General features: G+C 33.6%; 1 protein-coding gene across 1 annotated transcript; it reads left to right on the top strand.

Annotated features, from left to right (window-relative positions):
• The first annotated feature begins 9028 nt into the window (after positions 1 to 9028).
• LOC131025487 (hsp70-Hsp90 organizing protein 1-like) lies at positions 9029 to 13995 on the top strand. Its single transcript, XM_057955284.1, has 7 exons — positions 9029 to 10193; positions 12277 to 12565; positions 12648 to 12733; positions 12816 to 13039; positions 13147 to 13213; positions 13298 to 13357; positions 13437 to 13995. The coding sequence occupies exons 1-7, from the start codon at positions 9276 to 9278 to the stop codon at positions 13548 to 13550; spliced, it is 1758 nt and encodes a 585-aa protein (XP_057811267.1). The 5' UTR covers positions 9029 to 9275; the 3' UTR covers positions 13551 to 13995.
• Positions 13996 to 26447: the final 12452 nt, after the last annotated feature.

The raw sequence follows: 26447 nt of genomic DNA on the forward strand, positions 1-26447 counted from the left end.
TTTCCTTTATAATGACTTGAATCTCCTACTTATATTAATTGAAGAAGAGGTGCCTTATCAAAGGAACTACGTTTCATTATCACCGCTTCTAACTAGCCCGCAATATCTACTTAATTAACTAATGTTTTTAGCTAGAAATTAACTAATGTTTTTAATCAATCATTCATTAGTATTTGCAAAAAAAAATCATTTAATTTTTCTCTAAAAAATATAATATGTTACTTTTAAAGTTGTCAAACGGCTTGCTCGAACCAACCAGGCCAAAGGGCAGCAAATTCCCAGATCCAAGACCACCTCAGCCAAATGAGGCACTTGGGGCCAAAAATTGACCAAGATGGGTTCGGACCACTTGAAAACTCTATTTAATTTTTAGACGTTAGTCAATACATATAGAAATAAATAGTTTCGCTCGAACTGGCACCATAAATATGTGGAAATATCAAAATCATAAAATTGATAAAAATAATTAATTTGTAATTACCATATAATACAAATATAGGAAAAACAACATTAAGGATTGGGTATGAAATGTAAGATTCTTATCCGTCTAACTTTAAAGTAAATGCCCATCACGTTTTTAAGAGATTAGATCATTTGAAATTCTAGTCAAGTAGGGACTGACCCCAAGAAAAAGAAAGGATTACTTTTTTGGTATTTTCCTCATCGCATTGTATGTCTATATTTAATATTACTCTTAAATAATATACTCATTCCGTTCTCCATAAATATGCATAGTGATCACGACCAGGGACAGATCCAGAATTTTTTTATTATGAGGGTACAAAATAACTACAAATATAAAATACGTTAAAAAAATTATTCTATTTGTCCATGATAAAAAGAGTGTCATTATTGTGTGCTGGACACAAATTTTAATTAAATAGTTAAAGTTATTGTCAGTAAAAATGTAAAATAAGTGTACAATTTGTAGGGATAGAGTTGATACAAAAAAATGAAATACATGTATATTATTAGTTAAAAAATTAGAATAAAGTACAATTTATAGATAGATAAGATATACTAATAGTTTCAAAAGTGAAGTGAATTTTTTTTGCATAGAGAAATAAAAATAGATAAATGAAACTCTTACGTGGACGTTAAGAGGAAATACTATATAATGCATAATGTATTAAAGATTGAGAGTTTAAAAAGTTACTTATTTATTATATATTTTAATAAATACATATACATGGGCAAAATGACGAAATTTGTATATATTTTAATATATATATATATATATATATATAGGGTGTGGTTCTAGAGAGAACTACATTATTTGTGAGAACGGGAGAACCATCAAATCTAATGCATCCACTGTAAAAATTAATGCATTCGCTGTTAAAATTAATGCACTAAAAAATTAAAAAAAAATGCTCCCTTCAGGATTCGAACCCAGGACCTGCATTCATCCAACAAGATGATGCATCCACCGTAGATCTTGATGATCGAATGGCTGAAAATGGTTATCCGGTCTTCTTTTATTTATGGTTCTTTCTTGAACCTCTCCCTATATATATATATATATATATATATATATATAATATACTTACTAAAACAATTGTGGGGGCACGTGCCCCACAATGGAGCATGTAGATCCGTGTCTAATCACGACATAGGTTTTAATAATTTGTTTTTAAGTATTGATAATGAAGAAAGAGTTTCACATTGAGGTATTATCAAGTAAATTGTGGATAAATACATAGTGTAAGTTACAAATATAAAATTGTGAAAATCATGTGGTGATGATGATGATGAGTAGTGCCCAAAACTAAAGTGTGCATAAATTTGAGTGACGTATCAAAAATAAAATGTATGCATAAATATGGGAGATGGATTGAGTATTTCACTACTTGAATACAACTATTGAGTAATTCGTCAAATTTCAATAGAAAATCACTTTATATTACTCCCTCCGTCCCAATAATCTTGGCCCACTTTCCTTTTTAGTTTGTCCCAATAATCTTGTCCCATTTCCTTTTTGGGTAAAATTTAGGGGATAATTAATAACTTAATTAAAGCACTAAATATGTATCCCTCAGTCATTTCTCACTCGACTCTCTCTCTCTACTGCCTACCTTCTCCTACCTTGTCAAAAACCCTAATCTCACCGGCGCCGCCTCCCCCTTTCCTCCTCCGTTCCGCCGGCGTCTCACGGCGTACCGTCTCGGTGTACCGGCGCCGGCTTGGATCGGTAAATCCCGATCGATCGGTGCTCTATTTCGGTAAATCCAGGGTTTCGCCGCCTCCTCCCTTGACCTTTCTGTTCCGCAGTGATGAGCGACCTCTGGGAGGGCTACCTGAGCGGGGGAGGCGTCGTCCGTGGTTGGTGAGATTGAAGTTGTGTGTGCTTCGCCGGAAGCCCTAGATCCGCCTAAATCAAGGTTTTGCGGGCGGCGGAGAGGCGAAGGTGAGGGCGGAGAGGTGAAGGTGAGGCGACATAGATCTAGCTCTGTTCGTGAGCTTCGCGCACCGCAGCCTCAGATCTCTCTCTCTCGAGCTCAAGGCACAGGAAGTTGTGGTTTGATTTATGTATCTTTGATTTTGGGGATGAAGATTTTATGTATCTTTGATTTTTGTGGAGGATGATGCCTTTATGTATCTTTGATTTTGGGGATGAAGCTTTGATTTAGAGTACAAATTTTTTCTGTGATAATTTTCGTTCTGCATTTGTTCTACATTTTAGGGTTTATAATTTGTTCAACATTTTAGGGATGAATTCTTGTTTGAGTTCGTTGAATCTGCATCAGTCGAGCTTCATTTAGGCATTTGTTTTGATCAATAACTAAGCTATACTTACTTTTTGTTAAACATGTGGGCCATCTACTTTACAACACTAATTTAACACTCCTTAATCTCCGTGCCCAAAAGAAACGGGACAACATTATTGGGACGGAGGGAGTACAAATTATAAATATAAATTTTAAAAATAAATTAATACTCTAAATGTCCGTTCTATTGATTATTTTGGCCATTTTGTCGTACCTCTCTCCTGTTTTTCATTTTGACATTGTCAACATCCATTTCATTGTCTATAGATGCAACTCATAATTTGTCTTTTTAGATCAATTAAATGTGACACTATTAATTTAATAGCATGCTAATCGATTTATCTCATTGATTCAATAAGCACGAGTTGTCTATTACCAAAAAAAGAGAAAAAGTGGAGCCAATTTTTTTGTACGCATATGAAGACTATGTTTGACTGTTATTTTTTTAAAAAAAATTCTTTTCAGTTCATTGTTCCTGATCGCCTATCAGTAATCCAATTTGTGAATTTCCGAAATTGATCAATAGTAGAAAAGTCGTAGTTGTGCTAGTCTGTGTTTGTACGTTCGCGCATGCATCTTATATCTATTAAATTTAAGATATTGTCAGTGATGGCTTCTGACGTGTTTTTAATTCTATTAATCATTGTTGTTTCAGAGTCCATTTTTAGGGTTAGTTTACTGAGTTGTAAAAAATTAATGAACTTCATCGAGTCTCTCTAGCAGTAGATACGATTACTTTGTGCAGATCTGCTGGTTACGAGCTAACTATATGCGATTAAATGAAAAAAATAAGATATTATATACTACTGATTTTAATATATATTTTTCTGCATTCATTCATCTATTATATATATATATATATATATAGGGGAGGGCAATACAGAAAACTCTCCTTAGACTATAATGTATAAGAATAAATCATGACCATTTAAATCAATTATTGTACGGATGTGATTAAATCTTGATGGGCTGTTACATTCGACCTTTCACATACTTATAGTTCACAACAATAAATCGGTCAAGGGTATATTTGGGTACTCAAATTTTAATTCTTTCTCTCTCTCTTAATTATAACGTGTTTCCAGAATTAAAGCGAATTAGTTTTGGAAACGAAGATGTTATCATTGAAATTTAGAATCAGAACACCTTCACTGCATTTACTAGGGTTTGGGGTGCTTTTTTGTTTTTGTGGCTAAGAAATTCCAAAAATTAAAAATACACTTTGAATCGATTTTTAGTGCACAAGCTTCAGAAAATTTTGCTCCTGTGAAGCGACTCAATTCCTTCAACATTATTAAGTTATGGCGAAAACAAAAGGGAACAAGAAGAATAGTAAGTTTTTCGATTCTTTTGGTGATTAATATTTTTATTTGATACAATAAACTATGGAGTCTTTTTACTTTTGGTTTGGTGGCTGGTTCCTAAAATGATAAGAATTTATGATTTGTGAATGAATAATGGCGGCTATCACATATTCTAGAATATTAGGATTTCAAAACATTTAACCAAATAATAATTTAGGCCGAATGATACAGCCGCTAATTTGGTTGAATAAAATACATCGGTTTCAAATATGAATTTTCACGAAATGAGCTCATCGAGAACCATCAATTCCTGCGTGAAGATTGAATATTTGCATCTGCTAAATAAATCTTACAGTATGAATTATGTAGCTTGTGCTAGTGCTAGTATGAATTATTTAGCTTGTGCAAATGAATGAATGGTATGACTTTTTAATGCATTTGCAAATTGCACAGGTTAAATAATTCATACGTTAATTCGTAAAAAAACATTAATAATTCATAAAATTGAAGCATCTGCATCTACCTAATAATTCATACACTTAATTAGGTTTGATATTTAAGTTCTAAGAATTTTTAATGTAGGTGAGGTGTAGTAAAAAAATATATTTATTGTTTTTTTAATGTATGTTCTGACAGTGCATATTGCATGAATTATTGAACGTATATTGCATGAATTATTGACCATATTTCCCCTTTTTTGCAGTGCCTTTGCGAATATCGAATCCAGACGAATATCCCTATGTCCTATAAAACTGAAAGACTTACATGTGACTACTGTATATAAATTTATCTCATTGATATTTTTAGAATCGAGATATCTAGCGTGATCGTTGTTTTAACATGCACAAAAAATGAATTTACAATTTGTCAGCATCCTTGACACATGTATAGCCTGTGGTATGATTTGTATGAATCAAATCGACCATTGTATTCAATTTGTATTTGTAATATATTTCAATATTCAAAATCAGTATTTGAATATCTTTCAAATCTTATTTTTGATTTGAATTTGATTCGCATACTGATTCTCGAATATTCGATTCAAATAGAATATTCATTTGGATATTTTAAGTGCAATCTAAACTGTTGGGAACTTAATGAAATATCCTAACCTTAGTTTTGATGATACCAAAATCCTTAGATTTTCTTTGTAATAGACTAGAACTTTCCGAACTCAACTGTTGAAGTTCACTTTCTAGTTTGTCTAGTGTTCTGAAGACTGAAGATTGAAGACTGAAGATCGGAGAACTGAAGACTGAAGAATGAAGAACTCAACTAAAGTTGCAATGAAAGACCAAGTCAAATACTGATATTTTGACTGAACGAGTTTCTCACTGAAGAATCAGTTATGACTGATTCATTAATGCTGGCTACGTGGATTTAGCGGACTGATACTCAAGTCAAGTATCCATTGTCATTCTTCCTCCGACTGAAACTCCAGAGTTAAAAGGAAGCCACACACTTCAAGTATAGCCGCATTAAATGCAGAGATATTGAGGATCGTCATTTCTCTGTAGAGCATTCATTTTTTGTGATTACTTTTCAGAGACGCCTTACCTTCTGTACCTGAGACGCCGTTTCTCACCAAACAAGGAACCTCAAAGATTGAAACCTCAGCCAAATTCGAATTACTCTCACAACGGATGAATTCTTGAAGACCATATCCGCCAACGGATCTATTCAAGACCTCTCCTATAAATAGAGCTCGAGGATCACTTCAACCTTCACCGATTCAAAAGTACAAGTTGAAATGCTGCCAAAATTGCAACTCAGCCATTCAAAGCCTTCAAAGTTTGAATCGAAGAAGAGAATTCACAAAGTCAAAATCAATCTACTGATTTCATACATTCTCTTAGTTACTTAGGCATATACCTTGTATTATCCAAAGCCTAAGCTCCCGATTACAGAGAGTCTGTTCTCTGTGATCTAGTTGGTACTTCGAACCTCCTTTCAATCGAGCAAAAAGAGTGTTTGAGTAGAGTGGAGTTCAGACCAGTGTTCTGACTCCAAGAGATCTTAGTCATTCGTGAAAAGGCATTGTTGTGTCTTAGTGTGCTAAGAGTGAGCGAGAAATCCAACCCAGTGTGTTGGTACTGAAAATCTGATTTTCAGTTGTAAGGTTTGCTGTGCACCCGTAAGCACTAGCCCAAAGTGTTTGTCAGTCTGATCAATTGACCGTGGACGTAGAAATTTGTTCCGAACCACGTAAAATTCCTTTGTCGTTTATCGCTTTCAGTTTTACTTTCTTATCTGTGCACAAACGTATCTTTAACTGAAACTGATTAATTGCAAAGTGAAACTATAATCTGACAACGTGATAATCAAAGGCTATTTCATAAATAAGTTTTCCGCTGCCAGTGTTATAAGTCTAACTGGCAAATCTTCGAATAATCAGTAAGATTCATAACACTCCTCTGTTTTAAAATCTAGACTGAAACCTTACGTGAATATCAGTTAAAGCCTAGTGCCTAACTGATATCCTTACTGAAGTAATTTCAGTATCAGTTTACAACCTTTGTTTAACTGAAGTCTTCGATAACTGTTTTCATTAGTCAAACTCTTTAGTATCAGTTGATACTATATCAATTATTCACAAAAGGTTTTTGTTTTACTAAAAATAACCTATAGGTGTATTCCCCTCCCCCATACACCTATTCTAGGTCTTTCGAGACCTAACATAAACATATAAATCAAATATTTGATTCAATTTCTTAATATTCAAATCATAATTTTGAAGGAGAAAAATTCAAAAATAAAATTTTAAATAGTATAAATCTTACACAAATATTTGTCTAGTAAACATTTCCCCCACTCTCCCAGTCTCATTGCTTTCCTCTTCTTCTTCTTCTGCTACCCAAATTAACTTGCAGTTGCAGCCTCCGTCGGCCAAATATCGTCTCTTTGTTGCGATCGAATGGAAATATGATATTTAAGTTAAGGTGCACACGATGGAAAGGGTCAACGCAATAATTTAGGGGTTGGGTAATATAAAAGGGGATGGGGAGGCAAAAAGTGGTGGTAGCATGCGATTAACAAAAGACTAAGGGGTGAATGGCTAAGACGTGCAAAGAAGAAAATGGTGTACAAATGAAAAATGACGTCAATTGATTCAAAATCACATTGAAGGTCGATTGTTTTCGGCGCAGACTTTAAATTTTTAAATGATATGGAATAAAACGATTTTGTGCTAGTCTGATTTTCTCACGGCGCACAATTCTAGTCGATTGTAATTGACTTGGCTTCTACGTGGAATATTATTATCTACGTGGCGTACACATGTCAATTTTTTAATTTAGGTTATTTGCATGTAAATACATGAATTTTCAACATTTTCTAATTTTTTCCATGAACTTAATGCTCTTTTATTTTTCCCACGATATTCAGTTTTTGCCACAAAATTCATTTCCCTCATATTTCTCAATTACTTTGTGTTGCAATATTAGTTATGATTAAAATATTAATTCAATTTTTTTTATTGTGCCGAGAAATTGGAAAGCTTTAATACTATAATATTTGGATCCAATTTTTTTATCATGACATATTTCTCATCGAGTTTGTGCTTAATTAGTTATGGTTAAAATGTTAATTCGAAATTTTTATTGTGTCGAGAAATTGGAAAGCTTTAATACTCCCTCCGTCCACGATAAATGTGGTATTTTTTTTCCATTTTCGTCCGCCCACAATAAATGTGGTATTTCCATTTTACGATATATACTCTTATACTTTACTTCATTCACACATAATATTTACAAAAAATTCATCTCATAAACCATTTGTTAATTATCTAAGAAATCAACTCAGTGTGACAATTTATCCACTTTATACACATATATATCTCAATATTTTCTCTAAATTCATGCCCTAGTGCCCTCCTATCCACACCACACTTATTGTGGACAGAGGAAGTATGATAGTTGGATCCAAAAATTCTATCATCGAGTGAGAAATATGGGGGAAATTAATTACGTGTGAAACAATGAATTTCGTGGGAAAAATTAGAAAACACATGAAAATCGACCAGTTATTTCACGTTGGCAACTCCAGCGAACACGTCAGTTTCAATTTGGGGAAAACTAAGTTTCATGGAAAAAATCATACAAATATAAAGTTCGTGTATTTAGATTCAAAAAATAAAGTTCGTGGAAAAAAATAAAAAATGCTAAAAGTTTGTATATTAACACATAAATAACCCTATTTTTATCTCTTAAAAACACACTACACATAAAAAGTACTTATTTGTTTTCTTTCTTCACTCAACACATTATTTACCAAATATTTCTTGAAATCCGTGTCGTCCTCGAATCGATACATTTTTATGGGACGAATGAAATATTTTTATAGTACATGATGTTTTTGATATAACACCCTTCATCCCATTATTGTTGGCCTATTTCTTTTGAGTACGAGTATTTAGGAGAATAAGATTATAATGTAAAAGTGTATAAAGGTGTGTGAGATCACATTATTTATAGTATGAAATTATTATAAAAAATAAAAATATGCTACTATTAATGAGACACTAAAAAAGAAAAAAGGCCAACAATAATGAGAGGATGAAGTTAATATTTTATTTACTCAAATATATTTAGTTTTTTTTTTGTTTTCTTATTTTATTTTTTAGTTTTTAAATTTGTATTTTTATTAATTTTATTTTTAAATTTTGTTAAGAATAAAATAGTTTACTTACATAAAAATGATTATAATTAGTATATTTTTATTTTTTATGATAATTAATAATTTTTTATTAACTAAAATATAGATATCCGAGACGAATTATATTTCTCTTCAATATTCGACACGAATCCATTTCACGTGACGTGAATAGCTTTGGATGGGATATTCCACAAATTCTAAATGATTTATTTATCATTTGTTTTTTTGAAGGCAGTATGAATTGTTTTTAAGGAATATATATAGATAATTATATTTAATTAAATTCTAAATTACTAGTATATCATTTGTTTTTTTGAAGGCAGTATGAATTGTTACTACTATTCAATAACTAGGTCGAAACTCGTTCCGATCTTTCTAGAAGCGCTTTCAACCCCAGCAAGAGGAGGTCTCATTCTCGTCGTCTCTCCAACTCTTTCTCACTTACTACAACCACAGTCTTCGTTTTCATCTTCCCCAATTATTTCCTGTTTCCTTAACCCAATTTTGCATCTCATCATTCCCCAAATCACAAAACCCTAATTAATTATCAATGGCCGACGAAGCCAAGGCAAAAGGAAACGCCGCCTTCTCCGCCGGCAACTTCACCGACGCCGTCCGCCACTTCACCGATGCAATCAACCTAGCCCCCACCAACCACGTCCTTTATTCAAACCGATCCGCCGCCTATGCTTCCCTCAACCAATTCTCTGAAGCTCTTTCCGACGCAGAGAAGACCGTCGAGCTCAAGGCCGACTGGGGCAAAGGCTACTCGCGGCTGGGCGCGGCGCATATTGGCCTCCAAAGCTACAACGACGCCGTTTCCGCCTACAGAAAGGGTCTCGAGATCGACCCCAACAATGAGGCCCTCAAGTCGGGCCTTGCCGACGCCGAGGCGGCTCTCGCCAGGAGTTCCAGGGCGCGGCCAGGCCCTGGTCTGAGCCCCTTTGGAGAAGCTTTTGGGCCGGAAATGTGGGTTAAGCTGTCTAGTGATCCTACTACCAGGGAGTTTCTTCAGCAGCCCGATTTTGTGAAGATGATGCAGGATATCCAGAAGAATCCGAACAATTTGAACTTGTATTTGAAGGATCATAGGGTTATGCAGGCATTGGGGGCTTTGATGAACTTCAAGTTCCAGTCGAGAGGGCCGGAGGAGGGTGCGGAAGCGGCGTCCGCGTCGGGTGATGGGTCGCCAGAGAGGAAGTCGAATTCAGAAGCGGCGGAAGCCGAGCCTGTGAAGGAGGATAGAAGGCAGGAAAAGGAGGTGGAGGCAGCGACGATTGCCGAAGAGGAGAAGGAGAAGAAGGGAATGAAAGAGCAGGCTCAGAAAGAGAAGGAAGCTGGAAATGCTGCATATAAGAAGAAGGATTTTGAGACGGCGATTCAGCATTACACTAAGGCCATTGAGCTCGATGACGCCGACATATCTTTCCTCACTAATCGTGCTGCTGTTTACCTGGAAATGGGCAAGGTAAAAGTTTACCATTGCATTTTAGAGCTGAACGTGATAGATTGTATTTTTATTTCATATTCTCCAAATCAGCATTTTGGGCCGCTGTGAATAGTTGTTATTGATTGAATTATAACTGGATTTGCTAAGACTGAATTCAAGTTTGATTGGATTTGGGTGGATTCTCACTATTCTTATTATGGGAGTGTGGGCTGTCAGGTTCTTAATCAAGTGTGGATCTTGTTGCTGATTTGTGTAGGTGCAAAAGAAAACCTGCATTTTCTTCTGTGTACCTGTTTTGTATTTGGATGCTTAAAACTGTATGACCTCGGCATGTGCATCTTGAGTTATTCTTATTTCTAGGACTAGGATAGTCTTAGCAGTTGAAGTTCGACAACATAAAGGCAATTGCAACTGGTGTAAGACACATAGCACACAAATTATGTGGGTTCTTTGCTCAACTCTGCCCACGTTTTGACCCTTATCTATTTTTTCTTGGACTTAGTTATACCCCTCTACTCTTTCATCTAATACTACCACCCTTTCTTAGCATAAAGGGGAAAAAGTGAATGCTAGTGAATAAAAATTCATTAATCAACATTTAGATAGGTGGAAACTTATGAATTGCTTTTATATTCCATTTTAAAACATCCTCTTATTTTTGTTATCCTATTCTAATATCTAGCTTGCATTTTCTATCATCTTTTGTGAATGTGAGGTTTACTAAGATTGTAGGTTCACATTTTTGCTCTTCAATGGTTTCACATTCAGAATAATGAACCTTAACTTTTTTTTTTAAGAAAGAACTTAACCCAACTTATTCTTTGCTATCCCATGAATTGCTATCCGAATTTTAGAGTCAGCAAACCTTTTCTGCCCTTCTGTTTCAGTAGCTTTTTTGTAGTTTAATAATAGTAATGTAGAATTCTTTGTGCTGGGTTGATTTTACTTGTCTTAGCATGCACTGCTGATGGTGTGACCCTCAGTTCATATTGTGTATAGCACAATGGAAAGAGGTGATATATCAGGGTTTCTTTTCCTCGTTATTTGTCTAGGTATGAACAGTTGGTGGGTGACTTTCTGTCAATACATGGGAAGTGGGGACACCTACCTCTTGTTATTCGTTGGTTACGTTACCCCCCTTATTGTGTTTCTTACTCAGAAAGGACAGTATTGTATTACCAATTTTTTCTTGCTAGATGTTCTTATGCTGCATTTCTTATCACTACTTATTGATCCTTTAAGTTAGGTTTTTCATTTTTCATTGCCAAACCCACTTTGGTCATTCTTCGTCTCTATTCCATTTAGGGCGGGGGAATCCCTTACTTGAAAAGTTGCTAGTTATTTGTTATCTTTCATTTTTGTCTCTACATTGTAGGATGTTTTGGTCCAGGCTCCAGCATGGGTCTTATAAGGATATTGAGATGGGGAGATTTAGTGCGACCCAGATGGGTCTACATAAAACTTGGTGCTAGGAAGTAGCAACTTTTATTGATGAAACATTACATAGGTGGCATGAGGTCTTTTTTTGAGGGATGTTTTGAGATCACTGTCCTTTCCTCTGCTACTTTCTTAGCCCACGTTTGTCTGGGTGTTTTTAGAAGTTGGAAAGGGATTCAATTAATTGAATCCATTACTTGTTGTTTGGTTTGAGTAATGAGTTAACCATTAGCCTTACTTGAAGGTAACCCAATCACCCAATTTGTTACCCCTCAAAATAGAGGGGAAACAAAAGAAAGAGAATCTCTTACTAATGATTCATTTCCATTGTTTAACCAAACACTCAATAAAAGTAATAGTTATTGTTACTTGTTGTTTGGTTTGAGTAATGAGTTAACCATTAGCCTTACTTGAAGGTAACCCAATCACCCAATTTGTTACCCCTCAAAATAGAGGGGAAACAAAAGAAAGGGAATCTCTTACTAATGATTCATTTCCATTGTTTAACCAAACACTCAATAAAAGTAATAGTTATTGTTACCATTCCACTCCTTTATTTGATTTCATTCCCTTTCCATTCCTCTACTTGAACCAAACAAGCACTTAAAGTGTATTCATAATTTTGGTCTAATACCATTTTGCCCGTAATCAATTTTTTATTCAGTTTGAGGACTGCATTAAGGACTGTGAGAAAGCTGTTGAAAGGGGTAGGGAACTGAGATCAGATTACAAGATGTTAGCTAGGGCCTTGACAAGAAAGGGTACTGCCTTGGCAAAGATGGCCAAGTGTTCGAAGGATTATGACCCTGCCATTGAAACTTTCCAGAAAGCCCTAACTGAGCATCGCAACCCAGACACACTGAAGAAGCTCAATGATGCTGAGAAAGCAAAGAAAGAGCTAGAGCAGCAGGAGTACTTCGATCCTAAAATAGCTGATGATGAGCGTGAGAAAGGTACTGCAGCTTTTTCTTCATTGTTAGTTAAACTCGTCTAGAAATCATATTGTGCTAACTGTTATTGGCAATAAATGTGTAGGAAACCAGTACTTCAAAGAGCAGAAATACCCAGAAGCTATCAAGCACTATTCTGAAGCCATAAAGAGAAACCCTAATGATCCAAAGGTACTTATTAATCATAACCTGTTTATGCAAGACCTACAAACTTGGTTCCTTCCGGGAATATACTAAATGATTGAACTTCCAGGCATACAGCAATAGAGCTGCTTGTTACACAAAACTTGGTGCAATGCCTGAGGGGCTCAAAGATGCTGAAAAATGCATTGAACTTGATCCAACATTCTCGAAAGGTTATACCAGGAAGGGTGCAGTCCAATTTTTCATGAAAGAGTATGAGAAGGCACTGGAAACATACCAGGAGGGGTTGAAGCATGATCCTCAGAACCAGGAATTGCTAGATGGTATAAGGAGGTAAAAGAAATAAAATATGTATTTCCATTTTTTTTAGATTTTTGGTGTATCTTAACCTTTCCGTGTTTCATATTATTACATCGAATTCCTGCCATGTTTTTGTGCAGATGTGTGGAGCAGGTAAACAAGGCTAGCCGTGGAGATTTAACCCCTGACGAATTGAAAGATAGACAGGTTTGATACTTATCTGCCTCTGTGTCAATTTGGTTGTTAAGATGGAAATACACAGACGGTATTAATTACTACTATTCATTTTAGGCTAGGGGAATGCAGGATCCAGAAATCCAAAACATCCTAACAGATCCAGTAATGAGACAGGTATGATTAAAAGTCGGCAATTTATACTATTGATTTTGTGTTGGTCTGTTGTTTTTCATGCGTGATTTTGTTCCACTAGGTGTTGTCGGACTTCCAGGAGAACCCAAGCGCTGCACAAAAACACATGAAGAACCCTGGTGTGATGGACAAAATACAGAAACTTATCAACGCGGGAATTGTTCAAGTAAAATAAACCAAGCACTAAAAGACAGAGCATCTACAGGTCTTTTGTGCAAAGAAATCAATTGCTGATAAGAACAGTATCTTTTTGACATTCTCCGACTCCGAGGTACGCTTGTGATGGTGATGATGAAAATTTATTTCCGGCTCTCAAGTGATCAGCATTGCTTCTTTGATTGTATTCTAGTGCTAAATTTGTTTTGCGCCTACAAAACCATTTGGAGCATCAACTCTTGGCTGTTTCTGGCGGCTCAATCCTTTTTTTGTCAATCTGGTTTGTAGGTGCTTGATTTTCGTTTTTTACTTATAGGGTACACAGTGTTGCTTACTGTTATTCGGTTGCTACATAACTGTAAACAATTGGGATCCCCAGCAAACAATCATGTGATACTTACTCTTTGTGATATGTGATGTTCATGCCTCCCTTGATGGGAAAGCATGTGCCGTTTTGATTTTGAGTGCATGTAGAAGCTTTGATATATGCTCCATTATTAAGGAAACAAACAGCAAACTGTCTTAGGTTGCGGTTAAGGTAATGAAGTTTCGGTTTTTGGTAGTTCCATATGTGATGATGAGGAATATAAGAGCTCATGCTTGTTTGTTTTGAAAATTGGCAACTTGGTGGGTAATTTATGATACTTTTTGATGCATTAAGATATAGATGGATGAGTTATATCTCACATCTTCACAGATGAAATGCATTTAGCAACACATGAGATTCTTTGTGTTAGTTTTTAGTGTGCAATAGTTATTTTTTATTTGTCTTGGTTATTTTTCAGATTTAGTTAAGAAATGAATTAGGGTTGGTCATATCTTACTAAGGTTTATAACTGAGCTTCAATTTTAAGTTGATAAATGCTAATTATTACTCATTCCGTTCACATAAAATTCGCCATTCTTTTGTTTATAGTTAGGTTTCATTCTATAGCGGCATCTTTTATAATTCTAGAAAAACGTGTTTTAAGTAAGCTAAAAGGCGGTTTGGCGGAATCATTTACAATTGCAGAAAAACTTGTTCTTTGATAATTATGCACCTAGAATCATGAGTTACATCTGCAACCCAAAATCAATATTGCTTTAAAATTGTAGAAAAACTTGTTCTTTTATAATTATGTACCTAGAGTCATCAATTAATCCAGCCGCCAAAGGTGCTAGCAGTTGAGTGTTGAGATGATACATCCAGGAGACTTATGCAAGATAACAAACAATTGGTTAATTAAATCTGTAGAAATTTTTTACTGGAATAGTTCACTTGGTTAGAGTAAACATTAATTAAATCTGTAGAATTTTTTTTTACTTCAATATTGTTTTTGCGATTATCAAAGTATAAGATGAGCTACAAAGAGAGCTAATGAGAATATAACTATCATTGTATTGAAAACTGAATGATGAACTAATATATATAACACAGCTAGCTATAGATACAAGAAAAATATCTAACTACAGAACTAACTGCCTGCTATGTATAACAAACTAACTACTTTAGTGAGTTACACATGCATGCGTCTCATGCATGTATATAATTCAATACACCATCAACAATCTAACTAAGGTGCCAGTTCTGCAATATGGAATCTGGATTCAGAGAGAGGCTCGGTAAATACACCAGCTAATTGATCTTGAGAAGGGACAAAACTTACTTCGACTGTGCCATTAAGAACTTTCTCTCGAATATAGTGAACATCAACTTCAATATGTTTGGTGCGAGCGTGGAAAACTGGATTGACAGATATAGCAAGTGCACTTTGATTATCACTCCAAAGCTTATGAGGAGGAGTGAGTGGAACGCCTAATTCAGAACATAAAGCTTGTAACCAAACAATATCTAGTGGTGGCATTGGCTAAACTTCGATATTCAGATTCAATACTACTTCTTAACACAACATCCTACTTCTTGGCTGACCAAGTGATGTGGTTTTTTCCAAAGAGAGTAGCTGTCTTTAGATCTGTGTACTTCAACCCCAAGAAAATAATGAACTTGGCCAAGATTTTTAACTGAGATTTTCTGATGTAGAGTGTCAACAATAGCAGCAACTTCATCAGAATTGTCTCCAATGACCAGAATGTCATCCACATAGACCAAAATCAAAGTCAAAGCAGAGCCAACCTTTTTAAAAAATAGAGAGAAATCAGAATTTGATCTTTTGAAACCCATTGAGCCAATCTCAGACCTTAAGGTATCATACCAGGCTCTGAGGGCTTGCTTTAAACCATAGAGAACTTTGTTGAGTTTACAAACATAGTCAGGATGGTGAGAATCTTCAAAGCCAGTAGGTTGAATCATGTAGATGTTGTCAGACAATTCCCCATTAAAGAAAGCATTGTTGAAGATGAGAAAATTATTTTCCTTATATATTTAAACGTTAGATTAATCAATTAATGTGCATTTATATGAGATACATGAAAATTTGAAAAGTCTATATCAATTATAGATATATAAAGTAGTTTCAAATCATAAATTAATTCTAAAAGAATATTTTTAAGGCCACACAACTATGAATTTTTCTACAAATATGCTATTTCCGTCAATGCTTCAATCTTCTTTTGTCAATTCTTCCAGCCATCAATCGCCTATGTCAGATATTATGTTCCTCATTTATCACCCACCCGTAATCTTTATCTCCATCTACCCGTATCATCCACTCTCAATTCAACTAATTCAATTTTTCACAAAAAAAAGAATACATAATCACTTATCCACGTGAACGGGTGAGTAAACTTATTGTAATATTTATCTTATTAGACTTGGGGGTATATTATGGTATAATCATTAGCTGCCTATCAAGATTTCTCATAGTAATATTATAATATCATATGATGTTAGTAAAAAAGAGATCATATTACATATTTCAATGTAGAATGAAGAGAACCCACAATAATTGTAACAATCTAAAATAAGAGTTGCAAGTATCAAGTTCATTGTTAAATGATACGTAGTTTATAAGTATCTTAAAAGTCATTGTCCTTTCACATCCAATAAAATATGTAATGCTCGATTAGCTATGCACGTATAGTAGTGCAACATTATTTTTTGTAATATAATTCTTCTTACATATGTCACAACAGATTTCACCTTTTTATTTAAATTTGTTTATTTGTCTTTATTATTTGTAAAAATGATTATGTTATTGAGATTGAAAAACAAATGAATTTGATAAAAGATAACAATCGTTTTGTAGGTTGCGAGTGATTTTTTGTTGTTGCTTATTTTTGTACTTTTTTGTTTTTTGTTTTTTTACCAAGAATTTTCATTTTCATTTTCTAGAGAAAATAAATGAATTTGATTTTGGCCGTTTTATTGTAATATTTAAAATAAAAATATTATTTCACATAATCACTGACAAAAAAGATTAAAATTTATAATACTATTTCTATTATTTCAATTAAATTAATTAGTTTTGATATTTTAATTTACAAGGACCGTAAAAAATGATTCCAATAAAAGGAAAAAAAAAGTTTTAAATAGATTAATTGAATAAAATTATAAATCTTTTATCTTTGATTTACCATATTTTTATATAAAGGAGTGAAGTTTTTATGAAGCTAAGGAATGAAGAGAGAGATTGTGTAAAACTATGAATTATTTCAAACCTATAATACAATTTATAAATTTGTTTGCTGTAAAACTACGAACTCTACGACATTTAATTAATTTTTCTACTAGACAAAATGAATATTGGCGCATAGATTTATTTTTAAATAGAGTCAATTGTCCGTAAATGCACAAAGTTTCACCAAATTCTGAAATTGCAAATTACTTTTAAAATTTGCTTCATAATACATCACATTTCCATATTTTTTTTAAAAATACTTTATTCGTCTCACAAAAATACAAGCATTTGCAAGTGGCACGAGTTTTAAAAAATGTTACATAAAGTGTATTGAGAGTGGAAAAAGTGATCCCACTTTCTGAAAACTAGAGATGAAAAGTAAATGGATTGTGGTGGGGTAATGTACCAAAATATAAATGTTTATGTTTTTGTGAGACGACGCAAAATGATAAAATATTCATATTTTTGTGAGACGGTGGGAGTATGTATTATGAAGCAAATTTTTATGAAGCAGATTGGAGAAATCAATTGTTGTGGGAAAAATCAGTTGTCGTGGGAAAAATAAGAAAGTAATGAAAAGTGATGTATTATGAAGCATATTTTAAAGGTAGTGCGCCATTCCAAAATTTGGTGAAACTTTGTATATTTAGGGGCAATTAACCCTTTTAAATATGTAAAAATAACATACACGAATAAGAAAAAGTTATTTTTTTTTGCTTGGAACTTATGCAAAACAAGTTCACTATGAATTCGTTATGAAATATTATTGATTCGTTGTAGAAATAATTAAATAGACTATAAACTCATACATTAAAGACATGAATCTACATTTTCATATGTGTTTAGGTATATATTGTATAAAATATGAGCTATTTTCAATATATATATATATATATATATATATATAGAAAAGTTAAACAGAGAATGCTAAATATTTAGAGAATAGAGAATTCGTGAAATAAAAACGAACAGATCTACAATTTTTACAAACAGATCAATGTACCGCATGAACAGCAATTTGCCCCGGGTTCGAATCCTGTTGGTGGCGAGTTTTTCTCTTTTTTTACTAAATACGTCTGTTCGTTAGTTATGTTAATCTGTTCGTAAAATGTATAGATTTGTTCAAAATGAAATATATAATAATTCTCTGTTTAACTTGACCCTATATATATATATATATATATATATATATATACTTATTACTTAATTTATTTCAAATTTAAAATTCTAAGCATTAATTGTAAACATGATAAAGATATGGATAAAATTTCAAGTATATATGTATCTGTCTGAATTTATTAAACTCTAATGAACTGAACTTTTGTGAAATAAAACCTATTTACATGTATTCTAAAAAAAATCTATTTACATGTAAACTTAGTGATCAAACTATATATTAGTTTCTACTTAATTTTGTGAATTCTAATTATTTTTACAATATCAAATCTATTGAATTACTAAAAGGAGTATGAAAATAGCATAAATTATTATAATGAATTTCATATATTATACACAAAAATCTATAATATAAAGAAAATACTATGATATATCCAATATATTATTTTTTATACTAACTCAATTCTTAGTTAATTGTATATCACCACAAATTTCCTTATTCAAAAGTAAACAACATATACAATCAACCAATTAGAATTTATTTCTAAAATGTGTGTGCATAAATTATTGCTTCGTTTATGCTTAATTAGATCCACGATTTACATTTACGTTTGAACGGAGACAATTTTCTCAACAAAAGCCAATGACAATCTATGTCAAGGACATTCCAATTTCATTTCATGGTCAACTTTACATTTGATGTTAATGATATTATGCTCCTCTTTTTGGGTCAAGCCTAATGGATAAAAATTACGGATTAAGGCGAAGTATTAAACTTGTACGAAAGAATCAAAGAAGAAAGTCAAGGCTTATGGAATTCAATCAAGGACGAAAGAATAAGACAAAAAAGGAGTTTCAATAGCGCATCAACTTTAGCACTTTAGCTATGTCAAACATCAACCTTGGCGGTCAGCTCCGCCTACTTTAGAGCTTAGCTTCGTACAACCTTGGCGGTTAGCCTTACCGCAATCTTAGCGGTCAACTCTGCACTAACTTTGGGGCTCAGCTCTGCCAACCTCGATGGTCCACTCCAAGATAGAAAATGTTGTAATGAAACATGGGCTCAATTGCCTCGATTATTGGACCTTAGTGCTATATTTGCTTTGTAATATATTAATATGATTCTTATATATATGTAAAATTATTAAGTCATTTTTTACGGATTCAACACATTCTTCAGATTTTTCAATGTTATCATTTTTCCTAAATTTGCTATTGAGATTCAAACCAGACCCAACTACATTGTTGTTTCAAGAGTAAAAAGTCGAAGTTGGTTGAAGATTTTAGCATGTGACAAAAATGATAATACATATCAAGTATAATGAATGTTCTTTAAAAAACAAGTACAATGAATATTATCTGTAAAGAAATTCTTAAAAATATACCATGCTTTAGTTAATATTACAATTGTTAGTTTTTTGTTTTTTTATTATTGTTTCATTATAGCCCCCCTATTTATGTACACAATATTTTTTTAGGATCATTTTTTTTTCGTTCACTAAAGATTATGTATTTTTATACAATAACATGATATCTTTTTATATTTTAGCACAACACATGATTAATCAACATATAATTAATTCTTTATAAAAAAAAATTATATCAATTTACCCCATGCATATGCACCGGAGGAATACTAGTTTGTTGAATGGACCATCCTTCGGTGACTGTCAAAGAGAACATAAGTCAAATTGTTGAGGGCTTAACCACGGGACTAAAGGTTTCAAAGAAATCAATACCAACCATTTGTTCAAATCATCTTGCGACCAAACGGGCTTTAAGTTTATCCAGAGTGTCATCAGGATTAAGTTCAGGAACTGAAAGCCCCCCTCTCCGCCCAACTCTTTGGTCTTAAGAACGCTGATTTAATTAAATTTATATAAGTTTTTAATTTGAAATGTTGGAGTAACTCAGTTGGTTAGTGTTGGAATATAAGCTCGCGGGCGTTACAATGAAAGAGAAAGGAGGAGATGAGATTACAAGGCAAAAACTATATTGAAATTACAATATAACAAAACCAGGAAAAGCAGCCGAGTCGAGGAGGGTCCTCTCTCCGCAAGACGAGATACGCCCCGGTAGTGCTCTCGGTTTGGCGTGTCGTCCCCAAAGATGAAACGGCTTCGTCTCGTAGGTAGCAGCACCGCAGACCAACGAGCTCCGGCGAACTGGAATGAGGCGAGAACAGAACTTAACAGATGGTGCAGAATGCAGCAGAGTTTGAGTGTAATGCTTGTTTCAGATGTGTTGATGATGCATGGAGGCTGTCCTATTTATAGGCACAGACCACATCAATAGGGGGAGCCTGCGGGTTTAATTCCATTGATGGAATTCAAATAGTGTCGGGAGTTACAGGCAGTAACAGACTGTTTGAATCTGCCATGACTCCTCCGACAGCAGTTACGTGGGAAGCTTCCTGGGAGACCAAGGGTCCTCCCGGGCCAAGCCCTAGCGGGCCTCGTGTGCGTGCGCGAAGTTGGGCCTCGTCCCCTTTGAACCAAGTTTTCGTTGGTCCAAAAAGATAAGAGTCGGTGTGGGCCTAGGGTAGGCCCAAAGACCACCCAAAGACCAATTGCCAAGATCCAAGTCCACGGCTAGGCGCCGGACGCCGGGCGACGGGGCCGAGTGCCGGGGCCGGGCGGGCGGCGGCGGCGGCGCGCGCGTGTAGGTTTCGCAACCCGTCACGTGTGCACACAGTTTTATTACAAGCTCTGATGTAATAGCATTTATACTGTAATAAATGTTATCCACATTTCAATGTGGGATAAGCATTAAACCTTCTTTAATGCTTATCTTTTCCCACAGCTCCATGTTTCAAGTCTCAGCTTTAAATAATTATTTCTCACTCACCGAAAATCGATTTTGAGTAAATAAATATACTACGATCATCTACTCGGAACGTAGATCGATCCTGTCCCATTTAATTCTGCTAAATTAAATATTTTCGGTACTAAAAAAATTATCAAATATTGGTTACTCACAACCAATTTCCAACAATTAGAGCGTGTGGCAGTTAACCACAAGGTTGGAGGTTCAAACCACCATCTCTTTAGCTAATATATTTCTTTTACAAAGTTGTAGTATATCTTTTCTGAATATATTTTCTATTTCATTGATTTGATTTCTCATATTATTCATTTTTTTTCTTTAAATTATTCAAATTTCTGAATATGTCATTTTTCTATTTAATTTTTTATATTACCCCTCCTAACCGTTCTTTTTTGTTCAAATTTCTAAATATTTTTTTTTCTGATTGAATTTTATAGCGGAATTGATTTTTTTTTTTTTTGAATTCTAAGTTTGATTTGAAATTGGATAATTTGTTCTTTGTATTAGCTCTTACGAGTCCTAAGGGTTCAAATAAAGAAGACCTTTTATAGTTATATGTGAGCCAAATCAATGACCAATATCTCAATAACATATTTTTATCAGCAATCGTTAGTAGCTAGTTAAAATATTCATCAAAATATCCATATATTTTTTATATCAAATTTCTACTAAGTAAGAAAGATTCTCTAGAACTTTTTTTTATGCATGCTAGAAAGAAAGATTTTCTAAAATTTTTATTTTTTGATGCATATTATATAACTACGACTTTTTTTTCAAAATACTTCATTTGTCCCAATTATATAGACTGATTGAATTTTGCACAACGATTAAACAAAATTTTGATAAAGAAAATTATACAAGTAATTTTCTAATATGATTATATTTATTATTTGACGATACATTAATGCTAGAGTCAATCAAAGAATTAAATAGAGATATATTTATAAATGGTTTTAAAATGCATGATCTTTTATGAAAATCGGCCTATATTTTGAGACATAAAAAAAAAGAAAAATAAATCTATTTAACTGAGACGGATAGAGTAAATTTTATCTACGCGGATGTAGACAATAGACATGAGAGGATTTACGCTCCCGTGTATGCTTATCTTTTTACCTATGATCGCAATACCGAAGTGATGAAGGTGTTTTGAGAAGCTTGGTGTTCGACAACAAATATATTTCTTCATTTGCAGATTGCAGTGTGACACTTAATAGTGTTGTAATTGACGCACTATTACGACCCGTGTCATTCTATGCCTTAATAGTGTTTAGAAATTTTGTATTAATGAATATAAAAGATATCATGTCGTAATAGAGGCATTATAGAGACATATATATTATGGTGTCGTAAAAGTTGCGTAGTAATAGGCCTTTTTTCTTGTAGTGGCGATGGGTTATCTATTTCATTATGGAATTTGCAATTCTTGTCCGGCCTTCGAGCAATTAGCAAACTTTATGACGAGGTGGTACCTTGCACGAAGGAGCTTCTCGGTGTCAATCAGGATGGGAATCGATTTGTTCCTATAAGTTGTAGATATGTTTTCCAAGCCTATCATACTATTGGGAATGACAATGGAAAGGCTCCAAGATGCTCAGTCACGATTGAGGAGTGGATCAAGTAGTTGGGCTGTAGGAACTTATTTTTGGGGGAACTTATAAGCTCTTCGGGCTTATTTTTAAAGCTTATAAGTTGTTTAAGAGCTTATAATTACCAAACACTTTGAAGAAACTTATAAGCTCATAAACAACTTATAAACTGTTTTGAAGAGCTTATAAGCTCAATCAAACACCCTCATTATCATTTATTGGATATTGATGATGATGAATGTCATAAGGATTCATCCTCATACCATAATGGAATGCAAACATTAATTTTCATGACGTTTTTTGTTTTGATGCAACCTCACTAGTTAATATATATAGTTGCCTTTAGTAACCGAGTGCTTAGCTGAATTGGTTGAGACTCTCTTGTATAAACAAGAGGTCTTGGTTAAAAAACCTAGATGTAACAGTTTTAGGATCTCTGTGTATGTGTGTTGATCTAGTTTGGTAGGAGGGTTAATATCAGGTCTTGGGTTCTTTGTGTGTGTGTTGACCTAGTGGTAGGAGGTTAATATCCAAGACCGGGTCTTGAGTTTGAGTCCTCTATCGCGTAATCTTTAAATTTTTATTTATTTATTTATGTAATTTATCAAAAAAAAAAAAAATAGTTGCCTTTAGCTATTTAGTCGGTGTTAATCATCAGTATCGGTTTACTTTCTTAGGTTGCACTCTACTGGTACATGAGCATTCAAAATCGTTTGAGGGATTTTTCAGTAATTTGGTGGCAATAGGAGAGGTGCAGTCTACTAGAATATTGATCAGTCAATGTCAAATTATCTGAATTTTTGTTAAATTTTCTTTATTTACTTATGTAATTTATATAAAAAAACGCCTTTAGCTATTTAGTCGATGTTAATCATAATTATTTATTTACTTTCTTAGGTTGCACTCTATTGGCACATCGCATTCAAAATCGTTTGAGGGATTTTTCAGTGACTGGTTGGTGGCAATAGGAGAGGTGCAATCTACTAGAATATTGACCAGCATGTTAAAGTATCCGAATTTTCGTTTGGGAGTTATATCCGATATCGTATAATTAACATTTTTTAAGATTCAAATTCTAAAAAAATGGATATAGATCTACAGATCTGGAATGGATGCAAAATTTTATCCACTATACTACAAATTGAATGTTTGTGTTATGACCAAAATTTTCTAGCCCAAAAATAAAAATGACTCAATTAGCCCTAACTAAGTAGCCTAAGTAACAATCTAATAGAGCTGGGTTGAACTCAGATATATTTCTATTACTGAATACTTGAAGTAAATCCGGTAGAGTTGTGTTGAACTCAGACATGTTTTTATTATTTATTTGCTTATCAAAACTGAGCTAGGGGTGGGACGGTACGGTATACCTTATTAAATCGACCATACCTTATACCTTACATTTACCTACGGTATACCTTAGTTCGGTATACCTTAAGTACAGTATGGAGAATATACAAAACCTTTACCGTACCTTTATTTCGGTATACCTTACCGAATTTCGGTATACCGTACTTTCACGGTATACCGCACTTTAACGGTATACCAAAATAATCGGTATTACCGAAATCGAAAAAATTCAATACGGTAAAAAATTGATAACTTATTTATTTAAAACATGTTTAGATAATGAATAATATTTAACAAATATAATAATGACATAATAATTAAAATATATTACAAATAAACAAAAAGTAATACATTTATTATTAATGATATCAATGTAAATTAACACCCATCAGGTGTAGTTTTTATTATATTTTATATATAGAAAAAGAAAATCCTAAACTTTAGAGAATATAATATATTTAGTTCATAAAAAAAAATAGAAGACATACTGAATGAAATCAAAGACTCCAAGACAGAACATATACTTAAAACTAAAATCACTATTAATCAATCATCTCGTGCCCAAGTATTCAATACTTTCATATAATTAGTCTCATATTTAAATTATATAACTTACATACTATATTATATTTTATTCACTTTTATATCATTTGATGATATTTATATTCGCGTACTTGTATGCATTCATGTAATATATAGTAAATTATATAGATGTTATAAGTTACATACTATAATTTATATGTTAGACGTAATATTATTTATAATATAATACTAATATGAGTAAAATTTTGGAATAGCCAAAATGGATCATAAAACACAAATTATGGCCACTCATTGAAAAAACATAAATTTTGGCCATTTTTATAGCTTTGGGACGTTTTTGCCCTTAATTGGGCGGACTGGGTAGGGTCAAGAGCGCGGGTCGCGTGCCGGGTAGGATCAGGCACGCGGGTCGGGTTAGGCACTTATGGTACTATTAGTGCCATAAGTGCCAACGAAATTTTTTTTTACTCCCCCTGCCCTGTCTACCCCCTAGACCCCCGACCCCACCCACCCCCAAGTCAAAAACAAAAAACAAATTACTCCCCCTAGATAAAAATAAATCAAATTTTACTTTTGTTATTTTATTTTATGGCACTAATAGTGCCATAAGTGCCAACGAAAATCCAAAATAAAATAAAGTGAAATGGTCTTTTTAGCACTTATGGCACTATTAGTGCCATAAGTGCCAAACATGCAGAACAAATATAGAAACAACAGCATCATCTAAACGCTAAATGGAACATTTAAACCCTAAATGGATAATCTAAACCCTAAATGGAATATCTAAACCCTAGGGGAAGTGTTTAAAAAGTTCTTTTTGGCTTGGGGGTGGGTGGGGTCGGGGGTCTTGGGGGGTAGACATGGCAGGGGGAGTAAAAAAAAAATTCGTTGGCACTTATGACACTAATAGTGCCATAAGTGTCTAACCCGACCCGCGTGCCTGATCCTACCCGGCACGCGACCCGCGCTCCTGACCCTACCCAGTCCGCCCAATTAGGGGTATATTAGGCATATTGCCTAATTAATGACCATAATTTGTGTTTTTTCAATTAGTGGCCAAATATTGTGTTTGCATGTTCAATGTGGCCATTTGACACCATTGTTTCATACTAATATTATAACTATGCTATTATATATGTAACTATTACTATAAGTTAGATGTATAATCTATTGTAAAACAATAATTTTAGTTATATATTATAACTATACTATAATATCAAAATAAACAATTTTATTTTATTGTATGACTTATACTATATACTATATTTTATTTGTTTTTGTATCATTTGATGATATTAATAAATTCATGTACAATTGTATATGTTCACATAATATAGAGATTATATACATCATTTTATAAAATTTATAAATATTTTTAAAAATTTATATTATATATTTTAAACTATAGATTTTGATACGATATATACTGCGATTTTCGGTATACCAATATATACGGATAATTGCGGTATATCAGAATAAGGTATTGTACCTTATTACCGGTATATACCGAATATTAAGGTATACCAGAATAAGGTATGATACCGCATCACTGGTATATACAGTAATATTCGGTATACCAGTAATACGGTATCATACCGTGTTCTTGTATATACCTTTAATACGGTATTTATTGATTTTTTCGGTATATACCGCGGTATCGGTATACACCGGTATACCCCGGTATTTGGAAAATGCATATCTTTACATTATCGTAAATCTTCGGTACGGTATCATACCTTACCAAAAAAATCGATATACCTTAAATTCGGTATTTTACGGTACGGTATGACCCGTATACCGAGTTTTTGGTGTATTTTCCCAGCCCTAAACTGAGCACTCAATACTCAACCGCTTGTAATTTTAAAGAAATCATAGCCCTGCGCAAAGGATGAACAAATAATATTTAAAGAACATACAGTACTAAATATTCAAGTT

Source organism: Salvia miltiorrhiza, chromosome 1, assembly GCF_028751815.1.
Source record: "Salvia miltiorrhiza cultivar Shanhuang (shh) chromosome 1, IMPLAD_Smil_shh, whole genome shotgun sequence".
Classification (NCBI taxonomy): Eukaryota; Viridiplantae; Streptophyta; class Magnoliopsida; order Lamiales; family Lamiaceae; genus Salvia; species Salvia miltiorrhiza.